General features: G+C 36.7%; 2 protein-coding genes across 4 annotated transcripts; one reads left to right on the top strand and one right to left on the bottom strand.

The window, feature by feature from the left end:
• Positions 1-5,202: 5,202 nt before the first annotated feature.
• Positions 5,203-13,804, bottom strand: LOC120628050 (zinc finger protein 677-like). The gene is made up of 3 exons (XM_039896241.1): positions 13,489-13,804; positions 11,484-12,384; positions 5,203-6,670 (listed from the first exon to the last, which is right to left on the bottom strand). Exons 1-3 carry the CDS (start codon positions 13,555-13,557, stop codon positions 5,385-5,387), a joined length of 2,256 nt encoding a protein of 751 aa, XP_039752175.1. The 5' UTR covers positions 13,558-13,804; the 3' UTR covers positions 5,203-5,384.
• A 5,796-nt stretch (positions 13,805-19,600) lies between these two features.
• LOC120627978 (protein dj-1beta-like) lies at positions 19,601-23,131 on the top strand. Of its 3 annotated transcripts, none has more exons than XM_039896126.1 (6): positions 19,601-19,743; positions 20,315-20,420; positions 21,313-21,432; positions 21,799-21,913; positions 22,699-22,841; positions 22,950-23,131. In XM_039896126.1, the coding sequence occupies exons 1-6, from the start codon at positions 19,640-19,642 to the stop codon at positions 23,052-23,054; spliced, it is 693 nt and encodes a 230-aa protein (XP_039752060.1). In that variant the 5' UTR covers positions 19,601-19,639; the 3' UTR covers positions 23,055-23,131. The 3 variants fall into 3 exon arrangements, with proteins under 3 accessions (XP_039752060.1, XP_039752062.1, XP_039752061.1); XM_039896128.1 differs by lacking the exon at positions 19,601-19,743 and adding an exon at positions 19,796-19,814; XM_039896127.1 differs by lacking the exon at positions 19,601-19,743 and adding an exon at positions 19,879-20,041.
• Positions 23,132-24,109: the final 978 nt, after the last annotated feature.

Below are 24,109 nucleotides of genomic sequence, written 5' to 3'. Positions count from 1 at the left end.
CAATTTATATCAACAAAAGATATTCTTTGTACGTAGTAGAACATCACAGGGCCTTTTTTCAAAATAAGTCGTCATAAAAATGTCTTTAATCTATGGTACAATAATAATTGTACTCACTATTACACAAACATATAACAAATAGACTGCTCTGGCACCCACTACATTAAATATTACTCAATGCATAAATCTAAAGAAATACCATTACAGGGTTACTAACCCCGGAGCGGGACATATAAACAGATGAAAGGCGCGCGGATAAGATAATGTGCGGGTGCTTTTGACAGCCGCAACGGGAATGGGTACGTCTTTACCCCGTTCTTTATATAATACGTGCCTGCCTACCCCACATTACTGCCGCCCACCGACGCAGATACCGGTGAATTTGTTTTTTAAAAAGAAAACCTTCGGGCGTATTGTTATGGTTTTGGCGAAACAAAACTACCTATTTTCTTGTTTAGTACCTAATAGAATTATCAATAATAGCCCAGTGGGAAGAACTTCGAGTTCACTTTGGTGTAGGCGAGTTCGAATCCCAGCACGCACCTAGAACTTTTCTAAGTTGTGTGCATTTTAAGCAATAAAAATATAACTTGCTTAAACGGTGAAGGAAAATATCGGGAAGAAACCAGCATACTTGAGAGTTTCTCCATAATGTTCTCAAAGGTGTGTGAAGTCCACCAATGCACACTGGGACAGCGTAGCGGACTACGGCATTAACCCCTCCTCATTGTAGGAGGAGACCCGTGACCTGTAGTGGGCCGGTAATGAATGGGTTGTTATGATGAGAATTAATAATCGCGAATGTCAATGCAGTGTCGTATGCGATCTAATATTATAAAAGCGATAGTGTGTTCCTTCAGGCCCTCACTAAGCAACTAATGAGTTTGATTTCAGCATAGAGTTGAAAGGACGGAGTCAGAGAATCAGAGAGTATACCTACTAACACTCTTTTACTTTATTTTATATCGTAAGAAAATTTTAATGGATACAAGCAAACCACGGGGATGTGCAGTGTTTATGACTCTTACCGATTAAAACCTCACGGTGTTCCGACTCACGAGAACGCTTTCACACACAACCGCGACATACCTACCTGCTCACCTAGGCTAAACGTGGCTAATTTTTATCCTTGGAAAAACAGACGGTTCTCACGGGATTTGAAAAAAGAAGGATTCTGGCAAGCGACTTTTTTAGGTTAATCAGATCTTTACCAAATGTATACGAGGTCACCCTTAAAAAAATAAATTTCTATGAACAAGAAAATATTTGCAAATCTATATTCAGCCAATTATAGCTATTTTTATACCTAAACACGTTGTATAACCAAAATTACACTCGCGTGGTTTAGTTGGTATTATGGCTCGCCATCGAGTTCCACATACCCTTACGCGGAAGGTTATGAATTCTCCATCGCAAAAAAAAATGTTTACCTGTACTTACTGCTTAACATACGTACTTACAGATCGAACTCAGTAAAGGTCGCAATGCAAAAACCATTTAATTTCCATGGCATTTCACCATCAGTGTGCTTTTTTTCATATTTCAATACCTACTTACGAGTGGTTCCGTTGGCTTTCCGTGGTCATAAATAATATTTCAACGAATTGAGCACCAATCTGCCTGTCTTTTTAAAGTAGGTTAAAAAAGTTCCCTTTGTCAAATGCCTAATAATTTGTTTCATAACTTGTATTATTGCTCTAGAATACAATTCAATAATTTCGGACATAAGTCATAAACGACTGCAATTATAGCGACGTAAGTCATATATTAGATATGAGTAGTTATTTAACAGGAATTGTACGCCATGCTGACATCTATTGAGCAATAGATGTACTAAACAAAACCCGCCATCTATTGGTAAATAGCAAATAGTTCTTATACAATTAAAGTACGACTAGATGGCCTTACACTATCTCGATACAAAACTTCGTATAAGCTGCGAAACCGTGCACGTTAATAATAGATGTTAATAATTTTAATTTTAATCCCGCGGGACCGGTTCTTCCTTTTACAGACTAAAATCTGTTGAAATTGAAATAGAGTGATAGGTAACAGATAAACAGACACATTTTTATATCCTCTCTAGTCTGATATTCACATTTGAGAGCCCACACAAAAATAATAAAGGTATATAACATTATATATATATTCCCACAGCCAAAAATTACTATGTCAGAAATGAAATACTCAGTCACTTTGGTAAGCGGCATTTAATTACAAAAAAAAGAACATACAAAAATGATTAACATTAAAAAAATATCACTAGAAAAACTTACAAATTAAGTCCTAGAATAAAAAACGTGATGTAAAACCTACATTAGGTACATTAAAATCTCTGGTAACACTATTTTATTATTATTATACCTATTATGGAAAGTCCATCACAGCCTAGAGGCATTCTTATTAAAATTAATTACAGTATACTTAATATTCAGATACCCTCGGTACGAAATTGCACATCTCGTTCATCTCAAGTTTCGTCGTTTTCGAGTATCGAAAACACTTGTCCTTATGAGTAATGTACCCAATTTTGCTTTTTGGTAAGAACTAGTTAGTCTGTACCTCTTCTGCTAGCGTCCAGTGAAGGCTGCTTTTTCAAATTATCATAAGATTTTACAAACGAAACCGGATTCCATAATAGTGTTCCCCAACTTAAGTTATCCATCCAAATATTTTTTAAATATAAAACCGACATCTATATACTTTATATGTTAAGGTAGGTGTAATATAATGCTAACTAATGGTGGTAGAGTCACTACACACGGACAGACTTGACGTTTCAAAAGTGCTTGTATGAGGCCTACTTGAAATAAATGAATTTTGAATTTTGAATTTTTGAAAACAGAAAATCATTCAAATCGCAATTAGTGGAATAATAGCTCATTGAATGCCGTAATTTATCCATTAGTTCATTGTACAGTATATAAAAAGCCAAATAGATTTTGTTTTTTTTAATCCCCTAAAATTATTTAACAAAGCTTCCGTTAGCAGCACTGTCGTGTTGAAATACATATTAGATATATGGACAAGCTTTAAACCAAGCAACATAAAATCCACTTTACTCTAACGCTGTACTGTTTCGAAAACATTCAACACTTGCAAAGTATGCAATTTCGTACTGTGGGTACTAATGATCACCGGGTTAGCTTGCTGGTTATTTCTTCTAGGTAGGAACAATATTCAGAACCAATGGTAAATTCATCACCAACAGACATTTGCCTTTTTATATATACTCAAAGGTGAAATTTCAGTACAAATCATGATTTCACAGCATTTTAATTTTTTATGGCACTTAGTGACCACTCAGGTGTACCAAAACAATGGAGATGGAATGGACTAGAAGACTAATGAAAGAATGTATTGTAATTAACATACTTTTTCCCCAAACCTTTAATCCCCAAATCGTCATTTTTCAGAGTAGATTAAAAAAACAGAGAGCGAGTCGACATTCAATATTTTGCTGGGATATTTTAAATGTCTTTTTCTTGTTCAGTTTGATATTAATAATAATAACTCATTTACTCAGTGCAATTAAGAATTGGCAGATAAATAGCTATCACAGCGTGATCAATATACTTTTTTTTTTTAGTTTAGAATGGTTTTGGTACACCTGAATACAAATGCTTTCTTAAACAATAAAAATATCTAAATCAGATTAAATTGTATAAAAGCAGTGTGTTTTAGTACATTCCAATAAAGTTTTTAACTAGTATTTAATGACTAGTCTTAAAATTTAAAATAGTAAAACAGAATTATTAAGAAAAATGATACGTCCACATCCTTTGATCCAATCAGATTCTTAGCCTAACATCCGACCAATATCGGATCTAATGTGGCGGAACGATGTTCCCAGCGCCCTGCACAGACAATTTTGTTATATTTTATGCAAAAAAATAATCTTTGAAAGTAAATTACCAAAAATTAGTAAAAAAAGTCACTGGAAAAACACAAAAAAACAAGTTTGACAAGAAGCGATTCCGTGATTGCATTGTAAGTGTTCAAGTGTGGGTCGGTAAATGCACGAAGTAGGGTTCCGTAGATATGCGAATACATCACTCACTACACGCACAATGTAGAAGCACCATTTTGATTGTTTTGTTTCTTTTGTTGTTGATTGATTATGCATTGTCAAATTAAGGGTGAAAATTATTTTAGAAGCTCGCGCTCGCAAAGTTTGTTTTTTTTTTCCCATACGAATAACAAGAATCCAGGGACTTAAATCTTGAAATAAAATATATTTATCTAAAATATATTCACTGACCCAATAAAAATAAGTCAGATTATCAATTCATGAATTTGTCCACCCCCGTTCTGTCAATTGGATGTGACAACGAGTTGCCGATGCGAGTGGGCAACTCGTGGTCTCATACCCACTTAACATTTCCAGAGTAACATAAAGCTTTTTTCTATACTCAAATTTGAGTGAGTTGGTGTCAAGTCAATATCATATGCAGAGAACTTAAAGATGCATTGTTTGTCTACGGAACCCTAAGAACTGCAATGTTACTGACAGCTACTACACACAAATAAGAAAAAAAAATCATAAACATAGGCCGTTTGTGAGAACACTCACTATACTCAAATTATAGCATTGAAACGTGAGCTTTATTAGATATATGGACAAGTCATTACACATAAAGTGTTGTGTTTATATCATTTCATATAACGCATGGCAGGCGAGTATAAAACTCGGCTTCCAATCGTCGTATGTACATAGAAATAGTATGCTTAATTTCGCATAAAATAAAGCTCATATTTAAATGCTTTTATTTAAGTCGAGTTGGTGTGTGCTTAGACCTTTACCCACACTGAAATTGTATATATACATATTGTCACCCATGTAAGCTTCAGCGCATAGACTGCTGTAGTGATTCGTTTAGGGCCAATGCACATGCCGTATTTTCTATCCGCACTAGACGCCTTGCGTTTAAAATATCGCTATAGAGTTATTGAAAGCAGATTTTTGCATTTGGATCTATACAAATGCGCGTACATGGCGGTGCTTATCGAACAATTACTGACAAGATACAAATTCGATGTTATTAATATATTTTTGCTCAATGCGCCAATACAAACGACATGTCTTCGCATTTCTCTACCTTGTTGTAAAAACACTGTCAAAGTTCACTGTCAAGTAGTTTTATGGTGCGTTTTAACTCTCCAGTAAGTTTTAAGTCACAGTGTGGATTTGGATATTTTACTAATGCGTTGCCTATGCATTGAAAATTCGCGATGTGCGTAGGCCCTTTTTCAATTATTATGAATAAACGTCAAATTAAAGCTAACAAAAAAAACACTAGATTCACATTATATACAAAAAAGTATGCTTAAGCAACCCAAAAAGTTAAGATCTAAAATGTTCCAGCACTTCGTTCACATCACTATCAAATAGAACTTTTTTCACACTTTGAAAAAATAGATACAGGTTCAGTGTTGGTCACGTGACCATTTTTCATAAGATTCAAACCGTGATCATCATTGTGATGATCGTGATTAGTTACTTCACTGTGATGATCAGTTTTATTATCACAAACACTTTTCATCAAGTTGAGACCACAGTCTAAATTGTCCTGACATTCGACAGCATCAACATGTTTATACTGCATATGCTTCTCGAGACTGGATTTCTGAACGCACCTATATGAACACAGCGGGCATTTCACAGATTTTTGTCTAGGTTTGTATGGCTTAATTTGTGTTTTGATATCAACTTTATCCCCGTCCTTTTCATTCATATGCCTCTGTTTGTGTTTTGTCAAGTTTGCTTTTTGCACGCACCTATAATTGCACAGATCACAGCTAAATGGTTTTTGGTCAGTGTGCAAATACATATGCTTGACCAAGTTAGGCTTTTGCACAGTCCGGTAATCACAGTACGGGCATGCAAATGGTTTGTCACCGGTGTGAGTCCGTTCGTGTACCACTAAATTGTTTTTCTGCGCACAACGATAGTCACAGTATTGACAACCAAAAGGTTTTTGCTTCATGTGTACTAATATGTGTTTGGCAACATTGTTCTTCTGGCCGGACTTGTAATCGCAGAATGTGCATGCATAAGGTTTCTCGCCGGTATGTGTGCGCTCGTGTATTTTCAGTATAGCGGGCGATTGACACCTATATGCACATTGGCTGCAAGTGAATTTTCCCAACTTTTCCAATTCCGTACCGTCTGCATTTTCGCATAATTTTGCATGTTGTTTAAGCACCCTCTTGGAGGGAAACATTTCATTACATTTGTAGCACAAATACTCTCCTTTTATACCCATCGCTAGTTCTTCCGTTAATTTATTATTCGAGCTGGAATCGTTCTCATTCTTTTCTACTATCACGTAATCGTATCCGTAGTACATTTTATTTTGATCCGTGGGTTTTAGGTTTTCCTTGGGCTGTGCGGTTTTGACATCGTGTTTCTTGACGGAGTCGTGGCGTATCTTTTTCAAATCCTCCGTATAAGGGCTGGAGTTCTCGAACTGTCTATGCACTACTAAGTTTTGGGGATTCTCCGCTACGTAATTCTGCACGTAATTTTGCGGGCGCGAATATAAATCTATAGGGTTCAGGGCTGGCACTGGTAGACTATGGTTGTTATAGACCGAATGGGTGTATAAAACCTCGTGGGGGATGGTATTAGATTGTGTGGCAGGATGGTCTGTGTGTGGTAGAATGTCACCTGAAAAAAAAAACAAAAATGTTAAAATACTAAAGGATGACAGAAAATTCGTCTTCGAAGACTATCTGATTTCCTGTAAGATTAAAGAATTTTCCCAAGGTGTTCTTGCCAGTCTCCAGAAAGGAAGCGAAAGGTAAAGCTTAATATAAAATATATGGACTAAAATATTGAATTTCATTCCTTATTTTACACATTTGGGATTAGTATCATAAAAAACATGTGCATCTCGTGTTTCTCATTTCTTTACTAAAATATCACATACCCAGTTTCCTAAATCTTTTGTTAGTCCACCTCTTGGATGCTTGAATATGATTCTGTTGGTTAGCTGTCAGTCGGAAAAACGCCTTGTATAGTAATCTTATATCATTAAACGAGCAATTTTTGTATATATATATAATTGGAATCTCGGAGTCGGCTCCAACGATTTTCATGAAATTTAGTATACAGGGGTTTCGGGAGCGGTAAATCGATCTAGCTAGGATTCATTTTTAGAAAATGACATTTTATTCGTGTTTTCCGGTAATAACCGATTTGGTGCAGACGAATTTGCACGGATCAGCTAGTAAATATTTAATGTATGGTGGTAGAGTGACTATAAGCTGACTGACTTGACGTTTCAAAGTAGGCCTACTTGAAATAAATGAATTTGAAATTTTAATTTAAAATTGAATTTGAATTCAACTGATGTTATTTGACTGGAATTATTAACAATCAACGACAATTATTGTGTAGTGTTCATGCATTTAGTTTGTCGACACCAATTTTTTGGGATACGGTTTGTAGGTAGGTAAATATCTTATACTGTCTGATTCAATCTAGGTATGATTGAATCAGACGTTCTTTCGTGCAAACATTTAAAAAAAGAGTTCTCGCGGTCTTTATTTTAAACGTCTTTTTGTTTACTTTGTAATGGAAAATTTATTACATCAGTAATTAAATAGGTACGTATTGTAGACTAAAAGTTCAGGCTAAAAAAAAAAAAGCATCAGCTTCAAAAGCCTGTTATGGAAGCAGTTTTGCTTGTATTTATAAGGCGCTTTTATATGTCAAACATTCATGAGGTTCTTAACACACATATATATGTATATATTTATTGATTGCGGAGCGGTGATAGCCCAGTGGGTAGGCCTTCGACTTCACTTTCGTGGGGAGGGGCGACTTCGAATCCCATCTCTAAACTGGCATGAAAGTGGCATGCCTGAGAGTTCGTTATAATGTTGTCAAAAGCATGTGGAGTCCACCAATCCGCACTGGGCTAGCGTGGTGGACTACGCTAAACCCTTCTTATGTGTGGGAGGCCCGTATCCAGCAGTGGTCCGCTAATAGCAATGATATGATGATGATGAAACTAAGCTACTTTCTACCTCAGAAAAGTATGAACCACTTCAAGTGAAGTTTTTTAGTAAGGAAGAAAGAGTAGCAAAGTATATATACTACGTCTCTAATACTTCTTTATATCATGGTTAGACAACTGCGCGTTTTCAATCACGGGTAACTGCTATTCAAAAGCGATTCATCATATCAACCAATTACCAGACCAGTACAGGGCACGGGTCTTCTCCTACAATGAGGAGGCGAAGGCCGTAGTCCACCACGCCGGCACAGTGCAGATTGGTGGACTTCACACACTCTTGCGAACATTATGGAGTATCCTCAAGCATGCAGGTTTCCTCACAATGTTTTTCCTTTACCGTTGAAGCAAGTGATATTGAATTATTTCAAACGCACATGACTTAGAAAAATATATAGGAAATTAGTATTTTCAACTAAGTTTATCCAAGTTGGATTTCCATTGTATATTTTGGATTTCATAACTTGGGGTATCAAATTGTAATTGTTATTTAAACAGTGCACGCCTATACTTACGCGAAACACAATTTTTATAACTCTGAAGCACCTTATGTAAGATGTTTCTACAAAATAAAGAATTTGAATTTGTAATCTTCTATATAAAAAAAACCAAGTCGTGTTAGTTACACCATTTTAACTCAAGAACGGCTGGACCAATTTTTATGATTTTGTGTTTGGAATTATCTCCGTGCGGAATAGGATGATAAGTATTAAAATATGATATTCAAATATAAATTAATCAATTAGGTCAAATACTGTATATTGAACTTTTAATAGATAAAGAATTTATTTTGAATTTCCTTCTTGGTGGGCTCTATATAATCTATAATCTGAAGCAAAAACTGTATTTTTTTGAATTTTTGCCTGCCTGTCTGTGTGTCTGTATCTTGGCCGCACATCACGGCAAAACAACTGAATGAATTGACATGAAACTTAGCGCGATTTTAGTTCATGCTACGAGGTAGGAGGGACTTAAGATAAGTTTTATCCCAAATTTCAGCCAGCACTGATAGGTCTTTTTATAGAATAGTATGGAATATTTGCTGAACGCCAAGACCATGGTTATCACATATTACTGGTTAAATTTTTTTTTTAATTATTAAATGAAGTTAATTAGTAATTACTAAAAACTCAGTACAAGGTCAAGAATCTTTCGCCTTTTGTATTCTACTCCAGTTTTTTTTTTTTTTTGTGTTTCTCTCTATTCGTCCTTTATTTTCCTAACTGTGTAGTGGTGTACAAATAAAGAGTTTAAATAAAATAAAATAATCTTTTTTCTCTGTGAAGAACATAGATTATCATCGTCATTCATAGTTTTGGTTCTTTCCTCATTTAGCAGCACTCAGCTCAACTTAAAGATTTAACGAAGTCGAGAGTAACATCGTCGGGAAAAAAACACGTTTTATTTGTAGCCTCCTTTGAAGTCAGTAGATGACAAATCAGTGCCAGCTTCGGCAAGAGTGACCTTCACATTGAAAAACGTGTAATCGGACGTCGAACCCGGAACATTTGGATAGAGCATCCGCAGTACTACGCCATAAATGGTCGCCGAAATGTAATTATAATGAAGCAAATGGTAATTAATTGCTGTGAAAACATGTTTTTTTTCACTTTTATGACATAAACATTATATGTCAATAGGATTTAGGGTTGTCGCTCTTTGATATCAGTAAACAGTGGTTGTTGTAGTTATATTATGAAAATTTTGCTTAATTTGCTATAATACTCCACGAAAAGCAGGAGAATCTGTATGGTGTAATTTATATTTTCTTCAATCCTTATACTCCACAGCAAACAGATCTTCGGCAACGTACGCTCTACGCAATTGTTAACATTGTTTATTTTTGTTTCAATTATTAGTTGTAAAGTCAACATCTCTTGAGAACACCATACAGATTCTCCTGCTTCGCGGAGTATAGAATTTTCATAATATATCATGGAATTCCGCAAAGAACACTGCTTCTATCCAATAATTAAATTTTTTCTACGCGCAGACTCCATTTGGGTAACGCCTTTGAAATAAGCAGATATGTCGAAACAGAGCGACTGGGGTATGTCATATAGTTTTCAAAAGATGAACGTGACGAGTTCGACATAGGTTTTTTTGTTACGGATTTTGTATCCAGCGCCTCCCAACGACTCATTTGATGTCTCTTGCCTACTTACGTCTGTTTTACTAATTTTAAACTAATAAAAATCTGTAACATCTTCGAAACCAACTGTATATTTGTAAGCATCTCGATCGTCATCCCGACAGGCTATTTGAATAAAGAAATATCTGACTTTGAATTAACGTTACGAGTAGATGTCATGTTAAATGAAAATACACGAGCACAATGTGGGGTCAAACTCCTTGTACTACGAATATCAATTTCAATATATAAAATGTAAGTTTCAAATTATTAATTTTTTTTGGGGACTATGCAAGAGTTGACCAGACCAATGATAGTTTTTACAGACGCGATATTTTATAAGGTTTAAATCTAAATTTAAAAAATAAAAAAAAAATCCGACGCAGTCGGGTTTATTGTTTTTTATAAACATTTTTTATTTATTTTGTTTTATTTTATTTATTTTGATGTACCCAGTGTTACTCTCACGACTAAGAATCTATTTACATCTAACACCATAGTACGACAAGCCGCTTAGGCGCTAGGGCGTGCCAAAGAAATATACATACATATATACGTACATACACTCGAAAAACATAACCCTCCTCCTTTCGCAGACGGGTAAAAAGTTGAGTGGCAAGTGAGGCAGCCCTATTAGCATCATGAATATTTAGCGCCAAGTCAGAAAGGTCAAGTGCGAACAAGTTTCTAATATCACTGGTTTAATTATGCTGTATCAGTAAAGGTCATATTTTCACTCGAGACATGCGAATTGATGTTCAAAATATATCTTTAAGGTACTTCCACCTTTAAAAATCTACCTAAATTCTATTTTGGAATGTCACTTAATTTTAATGGTCGAGCAGAAGTTCTTATCTATTATATGATATTCATCATCATCCACTAGGTACAAAAAACGTTTGATCTCTTAGATTAAGATTGAAGGTAAGAACTAGAGACAAAGATGTGGATGTTTTAGCGTATCTGATAGTTAGGGTAAGGTGAGTCTGTGGCTAAATGAACAAATTACTAAACTTTTGAACTCCACAACACAACAGTGTGTACAGGAAACAAAAACAATCACAGCACATCAGCAATTTAGCGGCTTGATTGTGATCTCTTTTAGATGACCAATTGTGTGAAGAAAAGCCGCAGAAAAGCTTAGAAGATAACTACAATTAAAAAAAATAAGATCAACAATGCAGTTTCGCAAGAATACTCTGCAATACCAGGAACCCATGCTTACGATAGTTATACTCAATGTACTGAAGTATCAAAGCTATGCAATGTGTGGTGCAGAAGTCTGCAAGTATTAATTAATAAACTGAAATAAAATAAATAGATTATCTTACCATTAATCCCAGTACTACTTAGTCCTTGGTTTATGTTATCATAAAAATATCCATCATCTTCTTGCTCTGATTTTATATGCATTGGCATTGGAAACAAATGTTCATTTTGTTCCAACACCCTTTGCTCATGCAGTGCATTTGCATTCAACAATCTTGGGTCCAACCTTTGTACTAACGGTTCTATCCTCTGAGCCAATGATTGATCAAATCTTTGCTGATCGATGCGCTCCACAGCTTGATCCATTTTCAAAGTCATATGTTGCTCCAATCTTTGTGCTATATGCTGTTCCAATAAATGATTATCAACGTTTTGAACTAATGGACTCCTTCTAGAATCTTCCTGATTCATTAATACATCATGTTCTAAATTCTGTCGACTTAAATGTGACAAATCAATTTCGTTGCCCAAGTCATGTTGCATTTCACGATTCATATTTTGTGACATGTTAGCTCTATTTATATTTTGTGCCATTTCTGCACTTAAGCTTCTACTTAATTCTTGATCTTGCAAATTTTGTATGTGAGCTAAACTATTTTGAAGGTCCAAATCGTTATTAAGTGTACGTGCCAACATAATATTATCTATGTTCCTTGATAAATTCTGGGTTAGTAAGTCTTCATGCCTTAAATTATGTGATAAATCATTTGGTAGTCCCAGTAATTCCATATCCATAGCTAAATTTTTTGGTAAATGTGCCGGCAATTCATTAAAATTTAAGGAACGGGTCAAGTGGTTGGTTTTCATCATGAGTGTGGACATTTGTCGTGGTGATATTGGCAGTTGGAAGTTGTGTACAATTGTGCTGGTGCTTAACGAAGATTGGACAACTGCTTGGTGTAGTTGCTCCATAGACATTGTGTGATGATAGTCGGTGGTGTCAATTTGATGTGACTTTTGCAGCTGGAAAGAATAATTGTAATAATCATTCTAAAAGAAGTTGTCATTGTTGATTGTATTACAACTTCCATTATTATACACAACAACTTGGATGTTTAGTGTTTCTTTTGACTTTGTAGAGGTGTTATAAGTTTGATTGGTTTGTCTATCTGTGTCATCATAATGCAAAATAAAATACATTTTTATGAGTACTTAAGACTGTTTAGTTAAATTAGTTCCTAGCATATTACGTGAATGTTCAGCCTATTTGTAATTATTTCCTCTTTGTTCAACTGATGTATCAGTCAATTTATATGAATAATAAATCTACATAAAGGTTCAAAAATAATGTTTTTTATTGTTTCAACACTTTAATTGAACTACCAGACTGTTTGTATTTCCTTTGGTAGCCCAAATCTTGAGGAAGGTTATAGGCTATGTAACATAAGGCTGTGACTTTTTGAATTGATCATACAAAGTATTAACAGGGTCAGCCTATGTGATGCAGTGAGTCAAGAGTATATTGTGTCAAATAGCAAACTTTTATCAGTGTTTGTATACAAGTTGTGGGAATAGCATAATTTATAATGCAATTAAGTATTACTCCCAGATGTACTATTATATTGAAATTGGGTGTACTAAATAATCCTAATGACATTACAATAATACAGTAACCTTAACTTGATACAAGGTCATCCTGCAGATTAGTCTTTGATATCATACAGTATAGAGTATCATCAATAGAGTTTTAAGGTAATTAGAAACCAGGCAGAGAATTAATGTTTTTCGTTTTGCCATTTTTGTTCTTTTTTAACCCTTTTGTCACTGTGATCTGCTCATTTATTAAAACATATGTTTGTCAGATTAAGCACAGAGGGATTGTCGTATTATCTCCGCTATCGAAGTTACTTTAAAACTCGAGCTTACTTATAAAACATTTGTTAACAACAAAAGTTACATCATAAAGGGTCACACAGTCATGTTGTAAAGAGAAGATAAGGTCTTCGTTTCACGGTAAAATATTTGATACGGCTCAGAACTTCGTAAGTTCCTATTATATGAAAGCTTCTAACATGCGATTGCATGTATCTCAGTATTTTAGAACAATAACAGTTTTTTAGTACTCACATTTTCCATGTAAATTTTGTAGTTCTCCTCATCCAATATATTATTTTCCTCCCGCTTCACGTAATCCATATTTATTGCGTAATTTTTTAATTATTTAATCGTAAATGTTTTATCTATTTTTTTTTTTTATAACGTCCAGTTTCTAACCTAACATTACTATTTACACTTGGTAATAACATAAAACAATAAAGTAAAATTGTAGGAAAAAACCAAATGTTAGCGGGGTTACGAAATTACATGTTTCACGGATAAAGGTCAAGTTTATTCTTAAAACTAATAAAACAAAAAGAATATTTTTTTTTACTCGCTTGACGTTATCGAGAAGAAAGGAAGCTGAGCATAGACAAAGTAGAGGCTCCGTCAACGAACATCTGTCGTTACTTGTCTATGACTCAAACAAGAAATATATTTTCATGTTTTTATAAAATATTATTTTGGTTCGGCGGGAAACTTCGTACATGGCGGACGCGGTTTTTTCAAATTTTTCTTTGATTTTATTGTAAACTCGTCTTGAAAAGGATTTGGTGTTGTTTATATTGAACTGTAACTTGGCCTGTCAATTAGTGCACACGTGTTAGTGAGATTCCGGTGTAATTTCGGTGTTTTATGTGAATTTACACAGCAGCAGAAATAGTTGTCATTGGTGATATTCGTATAAATCTAACCGTATTTGGTGTTGGTTAAATATTTATTATGTGTCTGTAGTTATAGTGTTTCCAGTAAAATGGATCTAGATACACCTCCTGAGCCGCCCGACCCGGGGGCATCAGCCTCGTCTCGCAAACGACAAGGAGAGGATACCAACGTATATGCGGCCAAAAAAACTATAACTGATCCTACTCAGGTAAACCCATCCGTTCAAAGCCTTTACATACATCCTTCCTTCACCGAAGGCGCCAAGTCATACTCTGACGATGATAATGGGCCTTTTATTGTCCAAGTCTCACGGGAAGTGGAGGACCCATCCTCTGGAGCGTCATTACGGGCTATAAATTTCGGTCAATTCTTGCACAAACACAAAATTGGTTCAATTATCCACGACGGCGTCAAAAATATAGGCCGCAACAAAATTACTGTAGAGTTTACTTCTGCCCAAGCTGCCAACAACTTTCTGGTTAGTCCAGTTTTGAAGTTATGCAAATATAGAGCTATAATTCCCACATACAACATAACCAGAATGGGGCTGGTGAAAGGAGTTCCCGTGGACTGGTCGATGGACGAGCTTGTTGATTCGCTAGAGCTCCCGCCTGGCTGTGGTGAGGTTCTGAAATCAAGGCGACTGAATAGAAAATCTGTCACAGAGGGTGTCATCACTTGGGTGCCTACCCAATCTGTTGTCCTAACCTTCAGGGGGCAAATGCTTCCTGCTAAGGTATATTCATACCACACCTCACTGCCAGTTGAAACATATAAACTTCCAACAATACAGTGCCAGAACTGCTGTCGTTTTGGCCACATTAAAACAATCTGCAGATCTAAGCCCAGATGCTACAGATGTGCTCAGCCCCATACAGGTGACTCATGTTTGGTCATCAAGGAATTATCTACATGTTTACACTGCTCTGGTAGTCATTTTGCTACTGATAAAGACTGCCCAGAATTCTCCAGGCAGCAATCTATTAAAATGGTCATGTCTCAGAATAATAAATCTTACATTGAAGCATCATCTCAGTTTCCTCCTGTCCGCAGGTCCTATGCTGAGATAACAAAAGAAATGTTTACTCCTACTAATGTAACTTCCACCAAAACCTCCTACCGGCAAACAGTTTTCCGCTCTCCTCGTCCCCGAGCTCCTCTAGCAAAGGGCTACGATAAAAAAGCTGTTCAGACTATTGTCGGTGATTACTCCTCATCCCTTCCTAATGGATGCGCTCTCAACAACAATGTTGAGAACCCTCCCTCCCAAGGTAAAATGCTTGAGTTTATCTCCGAATTTCTACTTAGTATTGTCGCTCCATGTAGTGAAATTCCCTTACCGCCCAACGTTGCCAAAAACTTAAGCCAACTTTTTAAACTACTCCAAAATGGGCCCAATAACCCTGCTACAGTGGAACTGTAAAAGTTTACGTCCCAAGAAACATGAGTTAATCTCTCTGATTAACCTTCATAATCCCACCATTCTTGCCATCTCGGAGACATGGTTGAGGCCTGGTTCACGATTACGGGTGCCGGGCTTCTCCTGTTTGAGGGATGACAGGAGTGATGGGTATGCAGGCAGTGCTGTATTTCTACGGCACTCCCTCCCCTACACCCAAATCGCTCTTCCTTCCCACAGTCAACAGATCAATGCTGTTGCTGTCCGTACCCTAGACATATCTTTTGTATCTCTGTATATTCCTCATCCCTCATCTTCTATTATTCCCGAATTACAAGCAATCTTGTCGTCCCTTCCCAGCCCTATCATAGCCATGGGTGATTTTAACACCCACCACACGATGTGGGGGTGCCATGCTAGTGACGGGTTTTCTCCATTGCTGATTGATTTACTTGATGATGTCAGTCTTTGCATCCTCAATGACGGTTCTCCTACTCGAAGGGTATACCCCAATCAGAACCCTAAATCAGCGGTTGATCTCACCCTATGTTCGGCTAACCTAGCATCGCGCCTGACTTGGAACGTGCTACAGTCAACCTGTGGCAGTGATCATTTTCCTATAATTGTTACATTAAATAATAAATCCTTACCTACCCCTAACTATGATCCCCTTTTAAAGTATAAACTTAAAAAAGCAAATTGGGAAGATTATGCCCTATCCGTTGATTGCATTGTAGACACTCTGCCCGATTTGGAAAGTGATGGAAACATTCTGGTATGCTATGATCTCTTTTTAAAATCTCTTATATCTTCGGCCGATTCCCATATTCCAAAAAAACACCCTGTGAAAAATCCGCTGCTTTCCTCTCCTTGGTGGGATGATGAATGCAGCGATTTATTTGGTAAAAGATCTGCTGCAGAAGAATTATACTCAGCCTGCATGACTCAGGATAACTTTAATAGTTACCAAAAACTAGATGCTAAAATTAAAAGATTAGTCTTCAAAAAGAAAAGAGCAAGTTGGACGCAGTTCTGTGAATCGCTTAGCCCTCGTTCACCCTCCACCATTGTGTGGGAAAATATGAGGAGATTCCGTCGCTCCCTGAGCCACGTTGATCCTTCCTCAAATAATCCTTCTGACTGGCTTAACAACTTTGCAGACAAATTAGCTCCACCTTATGTTCCCTATGTGGACTCATTTCTAACTACTACGCCAGCTCCAGCTACGGATGAAATGGATGCCCCCTTTTCCTTTTCTGAGCTTCAAATTGCTCTCAATGGTCTAAAAGATACAGCTCCAGGGGAAGATGGCGTTCCATATTCTTTCCTGGCTAACTTAAATGACAAAGCTAAAATTTATTACCTTAAAATAATCAATAAATGTTTGGAAACTGGTTCTATCCCAAACTCCTGGAAATCTCAAATTGTTATTCCTATCCTTAAACCTTATAAAAATCCCCTTAATTCAAATTCATATAGACCCATAGCTTTGTCATCTACTTTAGCTAAAGTTACAGAACATCTCCTTAAAAACCGACTGGAATGGTTAATGGAAAGTAGAAATATTCTCCCCTCCTCCCAATTTGGGTTTCGGAAGGGTATGAGTACAACAGACAGTCTCAGTGTATTAACAACAGATATTAGATTAGCCTTTACAAAAGGAGAGTACCTTGTGGGTGCTTTTCTTGATATTGCTTCTGCATATGATAATGTCCTACTTCCGGTGCTCAGGCAGAAACTACTTAAGCTGAGTGTTCCCTCGAGGATGGTTCATTTCATATGTAATCTGCTGTTTTGCAGATATGTTCTGGTAAAGCATCAGAATAATTCTCTTCCCCCCAGATTAATCTGGAAAGGCCTCCCTCAAGGCTCTGTTCTCAGTCCTCTGCTCTATAGCATATATACCCACGACCTCGAATTGTCTGTTTCTAGTTTTTGTACCATTTTACAATATGCTGATGATATTGTCCTCTATCACAGCTCAGGCAGTATAGAGGAAGTATCCTGTCGTATCAATTCTGCTTTGTATTATCTAGGCCAGTGGCTGTCTGACCATGGCTTGTCCCTATCAGTGGGCAAATGTCAGGCAGTGGTATTTACAAGGAAGAGATACCTCCCGAACCTCAACATCTCATTTGAAGGTCAAGCAATCAACCTTGCAGTTAAAGCTAAATTTTTAGGTGTTTATTTAGACACACGACTGAATGGAATTGCTCATTCTGAACACATTATCAAAAAATGTGAAAAAGGCATCAATGTACTACGAGCAATAGCGGGAGTTTGGTGGGGTGCTCACCCCTATACTTTAAAATTATTATATAATGCCTTAGTACGTAGCCACATGGATTACTGTATGTTTGTTTTAGAGCCTTTTAATAAATCAGCTGCTGAAAAGTTAAATAAAATTCAGTATAGATGCCTTAGAATTATTCTAGGTGCAATGAAATCCTCCCCCACTAATGCTTTGCAGGTAGAATGCGTTGACCCTCCTCTATCCATCCGTCGACAATATCTATGTGACCGCTTTATCAGCAAGATGTTACAGCTGTCATCCCATCCTCTTTGGCACCGACTAAGCCAACTATCACACGCACCTTGCTCCCGTAACTCGTCTTCCTACTTGCTAGATAGTTTCCTAAAGTATACCAGCCTTCCTAATCCCCTGACATCTTTCACAATCAACCCACTATATTCAACCCCATTTAAAGCATTAATATACAACCCTTCCATCATCACAGATCTAGGTCTGAGTAAAGGATCCCCAGATACCAATATCAAACTACAAAAGCATATTAGTCAAAATTGGTCAAATCATCTTATTATATATACTGATGCTTCAAAGCTGTCTCCAGAAGGTTGTGTTGGTGCTGCATGTTGGGTTCCTGTTTACAGAATTGTTTTAAAATTTAAATGCCCTCCCGAGTCTTCTGTGTTTACCGGAGAGGCCATTGCTCTTTTGGAAGCAATCCTGTTTGCACTGTCCCATAACGTACAACAGACGGTTATTCTGACTGACTCTTTAAGCTGTTTAATGTCTATTAAAGAAAACCCCTTTCGCAGCAAATCACGATTTCCCATTATCTTAAAAATCCGGAAGGCTCTGCTCTCTTGCAATCAAAAAGGACTATTCATCTTACTGGTTTGGATTCCAAGCCACTCAGGTATTCCAGGAAACGAGACTGCTGACTCATGTGCCAAAACAGCTGTTGAGTCAGGTTCTCTAGATCATTTTAAAAATTCATCGCATGACCTATGTACTCTTGCCAAAACATATATGGAAACAGCCTGGAAAATTTTTTGGAATGATTCCAAATTGGTTAAGGGTAAGTTTTACGCTACCATCCAACAAAACATACCAAGACAACCCTGGTTTTGTCACTCTCGGAGTACAAATCGCTGGACTTCATCCACAATTTCCCGATTGCGTCTTGGTCATGCTAGCACACCTGTACATCTGGCCAAACTCCGGATAAGGGACAACTCCATCTGTGAGTGTGGCTTGGATGAGGGCACTATAACTCAAATTATTTTTAACTGTCCCAAACTTACCTATCCCCTCTATGACGTTCTTCCTCCCAAAGTCCCCCGTCCTTTGAGTGTTAAATGTTTTTTAATGTTTGTTTTCAGTCCTTATTGTAGATTTTTATGTAAATATATAGTAAGTAATAAAATTAAAGTGTAATGTACAAAAAATATCCGTGTTAGATATATATGCATGTGTTGTCTGTGCTGCCTTAGGTTAAAGAGCTAACTAGCTAATAACAACTATTTCTTGGTACAAATTCAAAATTAACTTTTCATTAGTTTCACCGATCAATCTCCTTCGTGCCTTCTTCATCTACAAGACATTGGCGAAGTACCTTGTGCCCAGTTGGCACAGACAAAAGCCATAAACAAGAATTGAATTGAATAAAATATTATTAATTATTAATGATGGACCCACTAAACAATCGTAGAAATTAAGTAAATTCATTAAACCAAATAATTAAAAACATAACTAAATTCACAAATTTTTTCTTTGGGATTACTTAACGAATTCTTTTTTGACTATATCTTATGACCTTTTGACATTTAAAATTTTTGGAATCGTTTTAATCTGAAATATTTTGATTTTTGATGTTTTCTCAGTTTTCTTGTCTCATTAAAAATAATTACAAAAGTTGGTACAAGTTATCAATTACCTCTACAAATTACGTGAATTCTTTGAAGCTACAAACGAAGTACGTTAGTAAAATAATAAATACTTACCTAGCTGTTTTTTTTTCGGTAACCCTAAAGTTTAAAATTGTAGGTAAGTGGTTATAGATTCTAAGATGTAACGGGGTAACTAGTTAAGGACAAGGCCGTTATATTGAATCCATACCCCTAATCGGTTTCTACGCGACGTCGTTACAGAAAGCTAAATAATAGCTTGGCGGCACCTCTTTATCGGTGCCGTAGGTAACCAGTCACCACTGAAGCTTCCCACCTGACAAAGGACAAGATAGTCCAGGCCCCAGTTCCATGAGTTTGTCTTATGTACAGTTTTATAAGTCTAATCATGCTTTATAGATCTCAGATTCAGTTAAATTCTTGTTTATAGCAAATTTGCATAAGGTATCTAGCCAATGTCTTTTAGATGGAGAAGGCCAAAAGTAGATTGATTAATGAAATAATTTAAGTCAGGTTCCTAGAAAGAAATAGCTGTAAATAGATTGTTAGTTTAATGTCTATCACCACACTACAGACTGCATGTTTCAAAAGTGTTTTGGGCCGACCAAAACAATAAATAAATGATTTTTTTAATTCTAGGTTTCTATCCAAATCAGCCATGTCTAAGTCAGCTCTAGTGATCCTTGCGCAGGGTGCTGAGGAAATGGAAACAGTCATCACAGTTGACATGCTGAGGAGGGGTGGGGTAAGAGCCCTATTATTAACAACTACCAAAGTGTGACTGGATTACTATTTGCCCAATAGTTAGCTTATCAAGCTATTATCATCCCTATCCTATTGTATCTCAATATCGGCTCTCAATACTGGGCATAGGCTATAGAATTAAGACCCGCTGCACTTCTCTCATTGATATGTAGGCTTAAACATTCACTCAGTAGGTATAACCTCAACTTCACTTTCGGGAAAGCAAGTTTGAATCCCGGCACGCACCTCGAACTTTTCTAAGTTATGTGCATTTTAAGCACTTAAAATATCAGTTGCTTCAAGGATGAAGGAAAACATCGTGAGGAAACCTACATATCTGAGCGTTCACCATAATGTACTGAAAGGTGTGTGAAGTCCACCAATCCGCGCTGGGCCAGCGTGGGGGACTTCGGACCCCCTAATTGTAAGAAGAGACCCGTGCCGTGTAGTTGGCCGATAATTTGTTTTCAATCAAATTTTTTTGCTTATAACCTGTACATGCAACATGTTAACATAGGTTTTTATTAATTTTTATAAGTGTCACATATCGTGCCAAGATTGGTGTGCAAAAATTTGTCATTAATATGTTAAATAATGGGTTGATGTGATGATGACGATGACACTCTATACTGTGTTGTGCTAGCAGATTAGAATACGAAAATTGTCACCACAGCTGCCTCTCTGCTGTCGCACAAGACATCTGAGGAAACATAACGGAGACGTACGGGAAGTAGCATCCTCTGTGCTACTATTACTAGCATCTCCTGCAAACACCAATCCGTCTGCCCAGCATGGTGATGGGCAAACTAACCAACCAACTGCTGCTGAAGAGTCCTTTAGTCCAGTAGTGGACTTGATTGGTGTTTCTTAAGGTTTGGTTACTATTGTTTTAGGTAACAGTGACTTTGGCAGGTCTTGATAGCAGTGAACCAGTGCTGTGTTCTAGACAGGTGACACTTGTGCCTGACAAGACACTGTCTGATGCCCTTGCTGAAAAACAACAGTATGATGCTGTGAGTATCTTAATACTATATGTATGACCAAGGAATTGGTGTCCCATAAAAAATTAACATCCAAATATCAAGGTGCCCATGAAGACTTGAAATTTATAAAATTTAAAGTCTTATGTTTTGTTAGCGTAATAGATAGTAGCTCTTGCTCTCATAAATAAAATCAGCTTTACAAAACTGTCCCAAAGTCTCATACGAAGTCTTTACATATACGAATACATTTCAACACAGGTACCGTCCCACCGTACCGTACCGTTCAGTTGTCATATTCTTTCTTTCTTAGAAGGTTCCAACTATGCATGGACGGACGCAGTGGCCAGAGCGCGACGAACAATACTATCAAGTCTCTAAAATTAAATTGAATTGCAGGTTATTCTGCCCGGCGGTCTCGAAGGTTCTGAACGTCTCTCTAAATCTAGTGTAGTGGGTACCCTGCTGCAAGAACACGAAAACACTGGCAAGATTGTAGCAGCAATCTGTGCTGGTAAGACTGCCACTTGTACATGTAAATTTGTCCGCTTTGAATTAAAACTTCTTATACTAATAGTGGCATCTGAATCTAAAGATCCTAGCCGTCAGGCAGGACATTGTAATCAAAGCTCACTGGTTTGAATATCTGAAAATCATCTACGTCAATATATACCTGAAGGTGTTATATTTGAAAATGGATTACTATTTCGTTTAGATGAATATCATTTAGGTAGCGCATAGTGTATGTATAACTCAAAAGAAATTCTGCAGATTGGTATTCCTGAAAATAACCTACTGTCAGCAGTTTGCCTGAAAATCATCAACTGCACAGTATACCTAAATATCTGTATTATTAGACCTCAAAATCGAGTATGTTGGTATTTAACCTAAAAAATACCTATTCACATCTTTTACTAATATATACAGCAAAAGAGTTTGTATGTTTGTTTATTTACTTGAACGCAATGATCACAGGAACTACTGGTTCGATTGGATAGCCCATTTATCGAGGAAGGCTATAATCTATATAATATCACGCATAGCACCTATGAAGAATGTTTGAAAAACGAGTGTTTTTTTCTTTTGAGAGCTTCCGCTGCGTTAAACCGTTCAAGTTCCGATAAAATCCTGTATCACAAAGTTGTTCCCCTTTAAAAGTTTTAAAAAAGTCCGCGACCGGCGATAGCATGTGTCTATCTATCTATTTAAGGTTGACTTATACGCGGACGAAGTCGCGTAATTCCGCTAGTTTTAAAATGTAATATTAGTGTTTTGAGATAAATTATTACTTGTTTTCAGCACCCACAGCATTTGTGGCCCACGGCGTAGCTAAAGGCAAACGTGTGACGTCATACCCCACCACCAAGGATAAGATTTCATCAGACTACACCTATGTGGAAGGAGAGAGAGTAGTTGTGGACGGCAACATTGTTACGAGCAGGGTAAGCGTAAACACAGTATTTTTATATTGCATAGTTGCACACTTCTTACATTTTGTTAAAAAAAAAACCAAGTTTACAGTTTAAATTTTAATGTAACTTGTCTTCCAGGGTCCCGGGACAGCTTATTGGTTCGGTTTGAAACTGATTGAGATGCTAACTGGCAAGGAAACGGCCGACCAAGTTGAGAAGGGAATGATTATATCTGGCTACTAACCTGTAACAGAATCCAAAATGTTACAGCACCTAATCTAAAAAAAATATGATTATATAAGTGAAAAAGTGATAATTTATTATTGGCTTGTAAATTTTTATTCGAATAAGTGCTTGACTTCATTATAATAAAGTTTTAGGTTTATTACAAACTAGCTGTTGTCCGCGACTTCGTCTGCGTTTGTTTTTGTTTTTCGAAAGACATGTGGCATTAAATTTAGGTGTAATTCTACTGAAATTTTTAAGTTGCGTATTTTTAAGTAATTATTTAAATCGGTTATCAACTGAGCATATTTCGGGTTAAAAAGCATCCTATATTACTTCTAATACCTTCAGGAATATGTGTACAAAGTTTCGTGATGATCTGTTCAGTAGCTTTTGCGTGAAAGCGTAACAAACAAACTTACATTCACATTTATAATATTAAAGTAGGGATGTTTCATATTAATTAATGTTTATATCCTCTTTGTGCTTCATTCCTATCTCTTAGCAGAGTGCAGACACCATTGATTGATTAGTATTTTTAAACTCACTCGGACACTTATCAGCAAAGACGTTACAAGCGCGCTGATCGGCGGCCACAAAGATGGCGGCGTCGACGAGACGGCGGCCACTATGTAGTAGATTAAGAAAATTAAGCTTAACTTGCTATACTCTTAATTTCATAATACATCATGGTATTCCGCTATGTAAGCCTGCTTATCTCCAATATGTAGTAGCATTTATTTTCTCTTTACCGACAACGGCAGCAGATATTCTCGGTGCTACAGATTTTTTTGTGGGTAGGTACGTTGCACAGATTCATATGATCGATTTTTATAGCGCGGTTATTATAAAAGCGTCAAAGTACGCGGGTAGTAAAATATTAAAGAAATCGTAAGTTCTCTACGATTTAAGTAAACTATTCGAGTGAAATCCGGCAGCGTGAGTCCGTATCTCGCAACTGGCTTGTGACAGGCGTAAATTTCACCATCTTTGCTGTCAACTGTCACTTTTATATTAAAAAAAAATCAAGGTACGTTTGACAGCAAATATTGCATTGATTTACGCAAAGCCGC

Source organism: Pararge aegeria, chromosome 12, assembly GCF_905163445.1.
Source record: "Pararge aegeria chromosome 12, ilParAegt1.1, whole genome shotgun sequence".
NCBI lineage: Eukaryota > Metazoa > Arthropoda > Insecta > Lepidoptera > Nymphalidae > Pararge > Pararge aegeria.
This window is presented reverse-complemented; position numbering and strand designations above follow the sequence as displayed.